We start from the raw sequence: 11,956 nt of genomic DNA on the forward strand, positions 1-11,956 counted from the left end.
AATGCTCAGGTGCAATACAACTTTTCAAACCTCATTCAATGCAATCCTCGGGTCAATGTCAGGTATATCCACAACTTCTATTAAAGGAGTCTCATCTTTGTCACATACCAAATAATCAACAACTACTTTAGAAATTCCAAATAGTGGTGATCCAGCATGTAGGAAAGAATGTGCAATAATTCTTCCAATGCACTTATAGAAGCCTGTACTTCTCAAAAGTGAGTTGGCTACAGGAACTTTATGGTCATTTACTCCTTCGAAAACAAAAGTTTTGGGCCTTTTTTCACCATCCAGTGGAAAACCATCAAGAATCATTTTCATTACTAGGCTGAAAAATTCTTGCATGGGACCACTGCCAACTGAAGTTTCGTTTTCAAACTTTACAATGAACCGAGCACACAACTTACTACTGTGATTCTTGTAAATTCCCAAAATGTCATTGGCAAAGTCACTTGCCATGCGGTTGAAATAAACTTGAAAAACTGGACTGTCACTGACAATTGTAGCATCTCTATACTCTTCAATGACTGTTTTCTTTTGTTCTTAAATAGAAAACCAGTCAAATGATTATTGTAGCAATACAACCCAGCAAGTATTTGCTAGACTAAGCTTACCAATATCACAACTTCTACACATAAGTACAACATGCAAAAATCACAATAAGCATGTTCAACTTTGTTCATATTGAGACCAAATTGTGCTGCAGGAGCATATTGCCAGTTAAAACAACAAAACTATATCAAATCATTTACAACTCGTTTCTTTTGAAAATAATTTAGATAAATGCTGCAATTATGATGCATTTATGAGTGTTTAGCAGCATGTATGTACCTATTAATTTCTTCATACCTTCTTGCAGAAGAACTGCTGTTGCCTGTTGAAAATTTTCTGAATCTGAGTCTACACTATCAACAACACCATAATTAGGCATCTCCTCTTTAAGCGCATGCCCGTACTTTACAAGACGAGGGGAGTGCAACACTGCAAATCAACTCCATCATTTAACCATATAAAAAATCATTACTCACTCTTTCAACGTTCAATGGCGTACTATGTAGTCTAATGCTGTCTTGTTCTTTGGTTTTCTTCAACTGTTTCTTGAGGCATTTCCTCCTCCGTTTCATTCAAACATTTTGACGATTGCTGACCATCTTGTTCGTCCTCGTCTAAAAAATAATACGGAAAAATTTTTCACTTGTTACTCAAAGAATGCAAGCTGTTGGTCCATACGAGTTAAAGATTCACACGAGCTATATTGCAATATGCGAACTTTTGCTTCATATGAGCTTTTGGTTCAAATGAGCTTTTTTAATATGCGAGCTTTAGCTTACCATGAAATATTTTCCAATCTTATAATTATCTTATAATGTAGAAGTTCAGACTCAGAATTATATAGATATCATTCAGTATTGTAGTAATTGTACTGTTGTTCGAGCCTCGAATTAAAATTAATACCGATGAAGATGTACTCTGAAATACTTTCCATTATGTTCCCTTTTCAAAGCCATCCAAAAATTCATAGCTTAAAATTAATCTTGAAGTGACTTTTTATTGTAAATATTTAAAATTAGGTTTTGGTCAGTGAACTCTACAACAACGTTATTAACGTTGTCCGGACGACGTTATTTCCCATCCTTCAGAATGCCATTATATAAAATGGCGCTGCCCACGACCATAGCAGACTGGACTGAACGCGTTCTCTTCAGGTTTCTGACTTCAAGCAAAGCTGTAAAATTGTCGAGGACATTTTCGATCACGTCTGAAAGTATACCTCGGTCTTCTAAAGCTTTAGTTTATTCAGAATATGGCGACCCAAGTAAGGTTATCAGGTAAAAATATTCCTGTGAACTGTGAATTTTACCTTGAAAGTGGTTGAGTTGTTCTGTAGTCAGTGCCGACGATTTTACACATGGCAATTCATGCAAAGATTTAGTGCTAGCTCCTACACATGCATGTCAATTTTATTATCAAATTTAAAGAAGCACTCCACATTAACAAAACTAACCGTGACGTCAATGTTCAAGTTTTTAAATTCAATACAATATTTACTTTATAATACGCTCGGACGCTCCCCATTAATTTATCTTATTTCCTTATTATTGTTGTAATTTATGTACCATATTACTTTTATATAAACCTTGTATTGTTTATTATTTCACTTATACTGAAGATGGCATCATGAGATGTGGAAACATGTCTATTTTAAAAAAACTCGTCGTGTATATTAACTGCGCATTAGCAAAAGTGCTTCTACGAAATTATCAATAAATTATACAAGTTCTGGAGAGGCTGTCTCTGTCTGTGAACATACTGCAACCCTCATCTGGATCTGCCACTGATTTCTACTTTGATTTTGTAGTCTACAGGATTATCCCTACCAGAATTCAACAGAGAAAGTGTTTTTCTAAAAATGTTGGCTTCACCTGTCAATCCAGCTGATCTGAATGTGCTTCAAGGTGGGGAGTGCAATTGATACCATTATATGCATGCCTTCCCCCCCTTGAAATTCATAGTCCGTCACTTTTTTTTAGGATTGTATCCCATCAAACCTTCCCTCCCTGCAGTTGGTGGTAATGAGGGTGTTGGGGAAGTGTTGGCAGTTGGTGATGATGTGAAGTCTGTCCGTGTTGGAGACTGGGTATTAATGGGAAATGCAGGACTTGGTATTAGCCAATCATATGAGTTAACTTGGTTAGACTTTTTCAGCAAATAGTTTTATTGTCTTTTTGATACAAATTTGCAAAGGTAGTTGGATGGAGATGAAGATATTGAAAGAGGATGATTGCATCAAAATTCCAGTAAAAAATGGTCTTTCTATGAAAGATGCAGCCATGTTGTCTATAAATCCCTGTACAGCTTACAGAATGTTGAAAGATTTTCAACCATTGCAAGAAGGTGTATATCTGAAATCTCTTTCACAATATCTCCAACTGCAAGGCTTTTAAATGTAGAATTGTTTTACACAAACCATGCATGTGTACAATATGTGAATTGGTTTGGTGTTCGACCAATCATTGGCTTTCATCTATCAACCAATAGGTGATGTTGTGTTTCAAAATGGAGCCAATAGCGGGGTTGGTCTGTCTGTGATACAGTTGGCTGCAGCTTGGGGGCTGGTTTCGTTGAATGTTGTCAGAGATCATGAGAACATTGATGAGCTGAAGGAAACTCTGATGAACCTTGGAGCAAACTACGTATTTACTGAAGAAGATGAACCTTGGAGCAAGCTACGTATTTACTGAAGAAGATGAACCTTGTAGCAAGCTACGTATTTACTGAAGAAGAGGAACCTTGGAGTAAGCTACGTATTTACTGAAGAAGATGAACCTTGGAGTAAGCTACGTATTTACTGAAGAAGATGAACCTTGGAGCAAGCTACGTATTTACTGAAGAAGATGAACCTTGGAGCAAGCTACGTATTTACTGAAGAAGATGAACCTTGGAGCAAGCTACGTATTTACTGAAGATAATGAACCTTGGAGCAAGCTACGTATTTACTGAAGAAGATGAACCTTGGAGCAAGCTACGTATTTACTGAAGAAGATGAACCTTGGAGCAAGCTACGTATTTACTGAAGATAATGAACCTTGGAGCAAGCTACGTATTTACTGAAGAAGATGAACCTTGGAGCAAGCTACGTATTTACTGAAGATAATGAACCTTGGAGCAAGCTACGTATTTACTGAAGAAGATGAACCTTGGAGCAAACTACGTATTTACTGAAGATAATGAACCTTGGAGCAAGCTACGTATTTACTGAAGAAGATGAACCTTGGAGCAAACTACGTATTTACTGAAGAAGAATTTCAAAATGTTGATAAAATAAAGGATGTTTTAAAGGTACGAGCAAAATCTAATTATAGTAAAACCATTTTGTCATTCAAGATATAAAAATGATGATTTTATGACAATGTGTATTATAAAATAATAATTATGAAATGTGTACACTGATTGGTCTATAGCCTGTGTTTGCATTAACTTGTTTAAACCGATCTGAGCTTAATCAATTAAATCGATCAAAGAGAATTTGTAAATCAATCATGAACAAATGTTAAAGGAAAACTTAAAAAATTTGTTTTAAATTTGTCTGTCTTGCATTATTGTTATTTTATAAAAGAAATAAAAGGTGTTTTTCGTGTTTCCACTGGCTTATGCGAACCTCGGAGTTGTTTGTGAGAATTCTGGACCTTCGGTCTCGGGCTTGCTCTGATTTGCTCTTGAGTTCACCCAAAGGTCTCCTCGGTTTGCATAAGCTTGTGCAAACACAGTAAACATCTTTTATTTTCTTAATGGATTCTCTTTAGAAACATAAACCATCCAGACTTGCGTTGAACTGTGTTGGTGGTAAAAGTTCCTTGCAGTTGCTTTGATATTTAAGGTGAGGATATAGCTGTTTCAGTATTTTTATAAAACTTACGAGAAAGAATTTCAGTTAATTGTCATTTTTATATTTGCAGCGAATCTGGTTCTATGGTCACGTACGGTGGGATGTCGAAAAAACCTGTTGCTGTTTCCACGGTTTGTTGTACATTTAAAATATCAGCTTTGTAAACATGAGGATGTATTTTCAATTGAATGAAATAGACATTGTAAAAGTTGATAGATTTGCTGTCTAACAGCGCATCGCCTTTTTGTGGCGTCGTTCAAACCGTTCTACAAGACTGTGAATGTTTGTGGATGTAGAGCGTCCAGGTTAGTGTAGACCTAAGGAGGACTGTTGGTGTTTATATTGACTGACGTTGTCAAAAAATTACAGAGAGTTTGACATTTGCTCTCCACACACTACACACGCGTGTCTGGTGTAAAATTTCGCGTGTCTGGGGTAAAATCTCGCGTGTCTGGGTGTAAGATTTGACTTCAATTATTTGCTTCAGGTTCCATGTATTTTAGATCAATGTCAGTACTGACACTTTAAGTCTGTCTCAGGACTTTACTAAACTTGACGAACAACATCCATAAACATGTAACGATACTCTTAAGTTCAAAATCGCATACATGTCTTTCATCTTCACGTTTTTTTGTTATTCAGAGTGCCTTCATTTTCAAAGACATTCAACTTCACGGATTCTGGATGACGCGATGGAATCGTCAAAACTCAGACAGTACGTTCACGAATCCTGTTCGTTCGTTTTTCATTTTTTTTCATGCGACAGTTTATTGCATTTCCATTCATTTTAGACCCAGAAAGAATGGCTATGTTAAAAGAGTTATGTGAAATGTCGATACGGGGTGGAATGCGCTCTCCTGAGTGTAAAATATTTAAATTTGTGGATTATAAAAACGCGTTGAACAATTCTCTTTCGTCGTTCACGAAGAAATCGTTGTTCGTAGTTGACAGCTGAAACAGACGAGTTTCAACGACAACAAGGTGCGTTTTCTTACGTACAATTTTCGTTTGAATGCGTAAAATGACTAAATTGTTCATTTTTAGTTTTTTAAGTTTGTGATTGTTAGTCAAGTTCCATAATTGAAATATCAGTTTCATCTCTTTGTATTTCTATTATTGTAGACAACGAAGTAATCGTGAAGAATTTACATATTGAAATACAAATCGTCTTTCTTCGCATCCTGGATATCAATTATCCCTCAAGAAACTCCAAAGTCCTTCACCGTTCTTAACATGAAGTATTCCACTGGAATGCTACGTGCAGAAATATTGATTTCATACATTATCACAAAGTGTATTTCCACACTGTCATTATTGTGCCCGAAATTTATCTCTTTGTCTCTTGTTGTTTATGCTTATATTTTCGCTTTTTAAATTTCCCGCGCAAGCCACCCAAGCAATGGAGGTAAAGGGATAAAACCATGACTAGCCGACAATTTAAAAGAATATATTAAAACATGCTACTTGTTGCTGTAACATGTTAAACTTTGTTTGTTAAATTCTATTACGTTTTTATTATGATTGGGTGGTTTTTGTAAGGGTGCTCTATTTAACATTGATCACAATTTCTTCAGCTTAATTGTTTAGTATACCAATATTTATAGAGAAATTAGCATTTCTTCTGCACCCCCATCTAGCTTAAGCTAGGAGGACTGCACACCCCTATCTTATATCCATCTCTGAATAAAGTTGTCATTAAATTTTTTAAATGCAAATATGTGTACTGAGTTGCTGTATTTTATTCTGTATATTCTATTGCATGAAATGCACACATTCTAAATTTAAATTGTTTTGTGTTAAAGATTTTTGTGCACCATGTAAATCTTTAATGACAAAGACATGTTTTTAGCCTTGTAACCATTAAGAAAATATGATATTTATTATATTGCTGTTATTTTGTACATATTTTTCACTTAGAAATGTCTTTATCAAAATAAGTTTCCAATGTTATTCAATTCTCAAATTGCCCAAAGCATTGTATATTGGGTTTGCTGTGGATCTTTCTCACGTGTTTGTCTCTACTGCAACTTTTTGATCCGAGATTATAAAGTTGTAAATTTTCCATTTTTGGTACTATTCGTCACCAGGGAGGCAATAGTGATAACCCCACTCCAACCCAATTTATGCAAGCATTTAGAAAGCTTTTCTTCAGTTCCCTTCTAACCTGTTCATCTGGAAATTGTGACAACAACCTTGATTCTATGCTGGTTGAGTATTCCAAAAATGTTGCAAAGAATAAAGTCAGCCAGAAGAAAACGGTTCAAGTCTTTCCACCTCCGCAACCACAAATTTTAGCAATTGGTCCTACTAACTACAAGGAGCCAAATGTTGTTACTAACATAATGAGGGGAAATGCCATTGCATATGTGTCTGGTTTTCTTCTAATGAAGAGTTTCAAACTCCACTCTTGTCTGAAATGCACCAATGCTCTTTCATCTACAGAACTGGATGATAGCAGAAAGTTATTCTGCCACTTTAAAGCATTCAATGAAAAGAAATCTGATTTAGGAGGACTACAATCACCATCTTCTCCTTATCTTGAATACATCATTAAACTTGAAGACACATTCATTAAGACGTTTTCTGTCTACACAAAGAGCGAAGGTGTTGGTCGAAGTATATTAGACACTGTCAAGTCCATACCAAAGGAATTTGATTGCTGTACGGAATTCCCATTTGAGTTCTTGCAGAAACTTTTTCTAAGAATGCGTATTTATTACGCCATAAAATTTGCGAACCGCATATTCGCAACAACTAAAAAGAAAGACAGAAAGTACATTAAAGTCACACACCTTTGAGGGCTTTGTGCATATAATTTTTTGTCCTTTATAAAACTAAATTGAAAACAAAAGCTTTTTATATCACAATAGTATATTTAACATGTAATACATCCAAGTTCATTTAAGTCCTCAGGACTTGTGAACCTCAGAACCTGTTCAAGCTTTACGACTGAATTTCGCTATAAATATATTAAATAAATGCATTTGTTACATGATATATACAAAATACTTGCCTTTTTATTTCAATTTCTTTCAAAAAGATGCCAAAAACAGCCAACAGCTCAAAAAATCTACATTTTAACCCACTTTACGGCTTCCACTCCATATATTTTCATAGTAAATGTTGTACACTTTACTGGCCAGAGTAATGGCGGCCGTCACATTTCCGGTAGGCGCGAAACAAACTGCGCGCCACGCTTACATCAAAGGTTACCGACGCGAGTTGCCCTTCTATATATTCTCTATTCTATGGTTTGAAGTAAGTAAGTGCCAATCAAATCAAAGCATTTGAAAACTACCGTAACTGCTCGCTTTAGCGCCGCTCCCGGTTAAACGCCGCCCTCGGTTAAGCGCCGCAGTCAGAATCCAGAACAGTTATTTAGCGCCGATGCCGGTTAACTTAAGCGCCGTATTTGAGTAATTTTAGTGCTGAGCTTGGAAGAAATATTGAGTTATTAAACTTTAAAATTTACGAAAACCTTGTTCTGCGTCTATGCGACATTATTTTCAACAAATTGTATAATATGATATAATGAAAATAGCTTTTGTCTACTCGTTATTTTCTTGGGGCAATAAAAATATTTAATAAGCGCCGCTCCCACTTAAACGCCGCTCTCGCATAAGCGCCGCATTCAAAATCGGAAAAATTAAATAATCGCCGCGGCGCTAAAGCGAGCATTTACGGTATATTACCCAGGTTAATGTAATGTATAAACGAAAAAGACATTAAGATTAGACAAAAATTCATTTAAAATAACTAAACATGCATTGAGCAAGCTAAGAGTTGTTCGCTTTTTAATAAAGACGGCAACCACAACAACTGTATGAATAAAACAACGACAAATAAAGGAGAACTTCAACAACCTTTTTTCTTATGAATACTACAGTATGACTTCTAAAATAATTAGATTATTCGCTCTCAATTTCCATAATATTATCAACTAGTTGAAATTTCGAGCGCGTAATCTATAAAACTGTGAATTATGTAGAAGATATGGCTGTTGAAAGTTTTTTTACTTACAACGTTCTCTTTGTTCAGCTCAACGTTTGTATCTATGAAAGAAAAACGATGCAATTAAAGAGGAATGGAGAAATAGGTTACTCTGTGACAGTTTGCTTTTGAAGTATAGGTCGAATACGACTTAAAATAAAAAGAAAGTTTCCTCGAGATACACGAAATGTTTTTTTTTAATCAAAGATCAGAATAAATACTCCAAACTTTCTTCCACCAGCCGGAATTTCTATCTTGTCTTCGACATGATCAATAAGGAGGGCTACGTATGAAGGCATTTTTTAGACCAATTAACCGTAGAAAAACATGGGAAATTTGCAGAAGCTGCCGTCTCGTTTCTAATAGTTTATTTGCTGTAACATGCATCAACATTCGTCTTTTCCTATTAACACGAATTATAGTTGAAATGCATTAACTCAACATTTTCCTGTTCGCCATTTTAGGAAATTAGTACAAGAAAATGAATAAACTATGAAAAAGTGGAAGCGTAACTATAATAAATGCGACTATTAAATTCGACGTCTGAATCAAACTACGCATAAAACTATTTTAGTCGACTAAAACTCAGATTTGATTCGGCGCATGTAAAATGCGACGTTTGAGCCGGGCCTTACAGCGCACTTGCTGCTTGTTCTCCGCACACGAGGATTTTTTGTCACTCGTGACAAAAAATATCAAACTAATTTGATATTTGACTCATCTGTCACGAATAACAAATGTTGTTCAAAACTTCCACGCACACTGGGAACTGTCACGAATAACAAGTACGCGCGGCAAGCTCACCACTGTGCGGCGGGCTTTATATAACAAAATTAATACATAAAACCTTGTACATGTGATCATTACGTCATATATATTGAGTCAACGGAGCAAGGGTCATATACACACACAGGGACACAAAAGTCACAATAGAGCAAGCAACAACGAGTGACACAAGGCATCAAAACCAAACCACGCTTCGCAACGACTTCATGACAAGATTGAAGTAAGTATACATGTCAATGTATAGCATAAATGTAATTTTTTATTCATTCTTTTTTATTTGTGGATAATTATTCATTTTGTTTTATAACAAATATTTCACCCAGTTGAAGAGTGGAAGTCTGGCGCAATCATGAGATTTAAAAATACAATTATATATAAATAAAGTATACACAAACATTTTAGTGATTTAGCATGATTGCTATAGATATATGTGTGTTATAAAAACATTTTGCCATCATTTGAAGTAGGATTTTCAAACGCAAATTTGCGACACAGTATTTATAATAATGTTTTATCGATGCAAAATTTAAGTAAATTCCAACATCCAAGAACGCTATTTTTCCATTTTTCAAGTCGCATTTATTTTTCCACACAAACGTAGACATGAGTGCCACCCATGAAAATTTCAGTGGTGATGAAAATAAAGAAGATGAACAACACGACAGGTTGGAAAATCCTGACGAAAGCAATTTTCGTGAAGAAAACGTTCAAGATGATCTTGCAGAAGTCACGGAAAGAGTAGAAAATGGCAGAACGACTCAATCCATACAGGAAAGTTTTATCGAAGAATTTTTGCCTCACGTTCAAGATTTAATAAGAGAATATGGATTTACAATGGAACTTTTAGATGGAGATTTTGTTTTGAATGTAGAATCAACGCAAGAAGAATTGTAGATCATCGTGAACATCGATGTAGAAGTTAACTTGTATTTATGTTACTTTTATACTCTATGAAAGTAGTTGTCAAACAAAAATGTCAACATAATCAACGCCACGCGGCTTTTTAGTTGTGCATGTCATACCCATATAAAGCTAAAGAGTTAAATCTTAATTAGTTGTAATGTTCGGGTGTCAATTATATATTGTTATTGTAAATCTGAATTAATTAACGATAAAAAATTCTGAAAGTTAAATAGCGTAAGATCGAATTCTATTAAAGTTCAAACAAATTAAAACTTCGATTCAAGGTGACATGAATATGATATACAATAACTTCGTTTAAGATAAGTTGAATATTTAAACGTGACATGAAGTGAATTTTAGTTTTCAATATATTCAGTCAAAGAAGTTTTCAAATGCCGGCACAATATCGACCCCCCATCATTTTCTTGCCTCCATTATACCTATGAGAACAAAATGCAAACGATTATTAAAGTTCAAACAAATCGACGTCACATCAATTTTGGATAAAATTATCGAAATTTATTGTCTATAAACGTAAAAGAGTCTTTAAACTTTGTTCACGACTGTATTTTTAGTTTGAATTCAGCTCTCAAATGTAATCTGACTGTCCCGTTCGCACGTGGGCAATATTGCACAACTGTGTCTATAACTCAATAGGAACAAGCAAAAAATACTTTTTATTTCGTTAATAATATAACCTTTGGAAAACAATATTAAAAAGATAAATTTATCTCTTCAACTCTTGTTGTTTATGCTTATATTTTTGCTTTTTAAATTTCCCGCACAAGTCACCCACCCAAGCAATGGAGGTAAAGGGATAAAACCATGACTAGCCGACAACCTAAATGAATATATTAAAAAACAAATCCCTAAAACAATAGGTAAAGGAGGTAGAGGGATTGAGGGAATTTTACACAGCGTCTCACATAAAAACACTAAGAAATTTCTAGAATATATAGCACTCCTGTCTTATACTTTTAGCGTAGCTCCCGGTTAAGCGCCGCCCTCGGTTAAGCGCCACAGTCAGAATCCAGAACTGTTATTTAGCGCCGCTGCCGGTTAACTTAAGCGCCGTATTTGAGTAATTTTAGTGCTGAGCTTGGAAGAAATATTGAGTTACTAAACTTTAAAATTTACGAAAACCTTCTTCTGCGTCTATGCGACATTATTTTCAATAAATTGTAGAATATTATATAATGAAAATAGCTTTTGTCTACTCGTTATTTTCTTGGGGCGATAAAAATATTTAATAAGCGCCGCTCCCACTTAAACGCCGCTCTCGCATAAACGCCGCATTCAAAATCGGAAAAATTAAATAATCGCCGCGGGACTAAAGCTAGCATTTACTGTATTGGACAAAAATTCAATTAAAATAACTAAACATGCATTGAGCAAGCCAAGAGTCTTTCGCTTTTTAATAAAGACGGCAACCACAACGACTGTATGAATAAAATAATGACAAATAAAGGAGAACTTCAACAAACTTTTTCCTTAAGAATACTAAAGTATGACTCTTCTAAAATAATTAGATTATTCGCTCTCAATTTCCATAATATTATCAACTAGTGGAAATTTCGAGCGCGTAATCTATAAAACTGTGAATTATGAAGAACATATCGATGTTGAAAGTTTTTTACTTACAAGGCTCTCTTTGTTCAGCTCGACGTTTGGATCTATAAAAGAAAAACGATGCAATTAAACGAAATATGTTAGAGAAAGCAACAGTACTTATATCATAAATTCATAGACGGCTGTAAATTATAGTAATGAGGAAGTTCAGACTCAGAATTATAAATATATCATTTAGTATTTTAGTAATTGTACTGTTGTTCGAGCCTCAAATATTTAAAATTAGGTTTCGGTTGTTGTCCGGACGACGTTATTTCCCAT

The 11,956-nt window shown here is 34.9% G+C and overlaps 1 protein-coding gene and 1 long non-coding RNA gene across 2 annotated transcripts; one reads left to right on the top strand and one right to left on the bottom strand.

The window, feature by feature from the left end:
* The first annotated feature begins 1,696 nt into the window (after positions 1-1,696).
* LOC124435159 (enoyl-[acyl-carrier-protein] reductase, mitochondrial-like) lies at positions 1,697-6,281 on the top strand. Its single transcript, XM_046985112.1, is given in 11 exon segments — positions 1,697-1,829; positions 2,360-2,456; positions 2,532-2,663; positions 2,746-2,895; positions 3,040-3,173; positions 3,766-3,840; positions 4,305-4,378; positions 4,458-4,518; positions 5,030-5,102; positions 5,179-5,368; positions 5,510-6,281. Coding segments are annotated over 9 exon segments (909 nt in total). The 5' UTR covers positions 1,697-1,829; positions 2,360-2,410; the 3' UTR covers positions 5,343-5,368; positions 5,510-6,281.
* Positions 6,282-10,051: 3,770 nt separating this feature from the next.
* LOC124435179 lies at positions 10,052-11,844 on the bottom strand. Its single transcript, XR_006944990.1, has 2 exons — positions 11,708-11,844; positions 10,052-10,506 (listed from the first exon to the last, which is right to left on the bottom strand). It is a non-coding gene; the product is annotated as an uncharacterized LOC124435179 (long non-coding RNA).
* Between the last annotated feature and the right edge of the window lie 112 nt (positions 11,845-11,956).

The sequence above is a fragment of the Xenia sp. Carnegie-2017 genome, unplaced genomic scaffold (assembly GCF_021976095.1).
Source record: "Xenia sp. Carnegie-2017 unplaced genomic scaffold, XeniaSp_v1 HiC_scaffold_1, whole genome shotgun sequence".
NCBI classification, from domain to species: Eukaryota; Metazoa; Cnidaria; class Anthozoa; order Malacalcyonacea; family Xeniidae; genus Xenia; species Xenia sp. Carnegie-2017.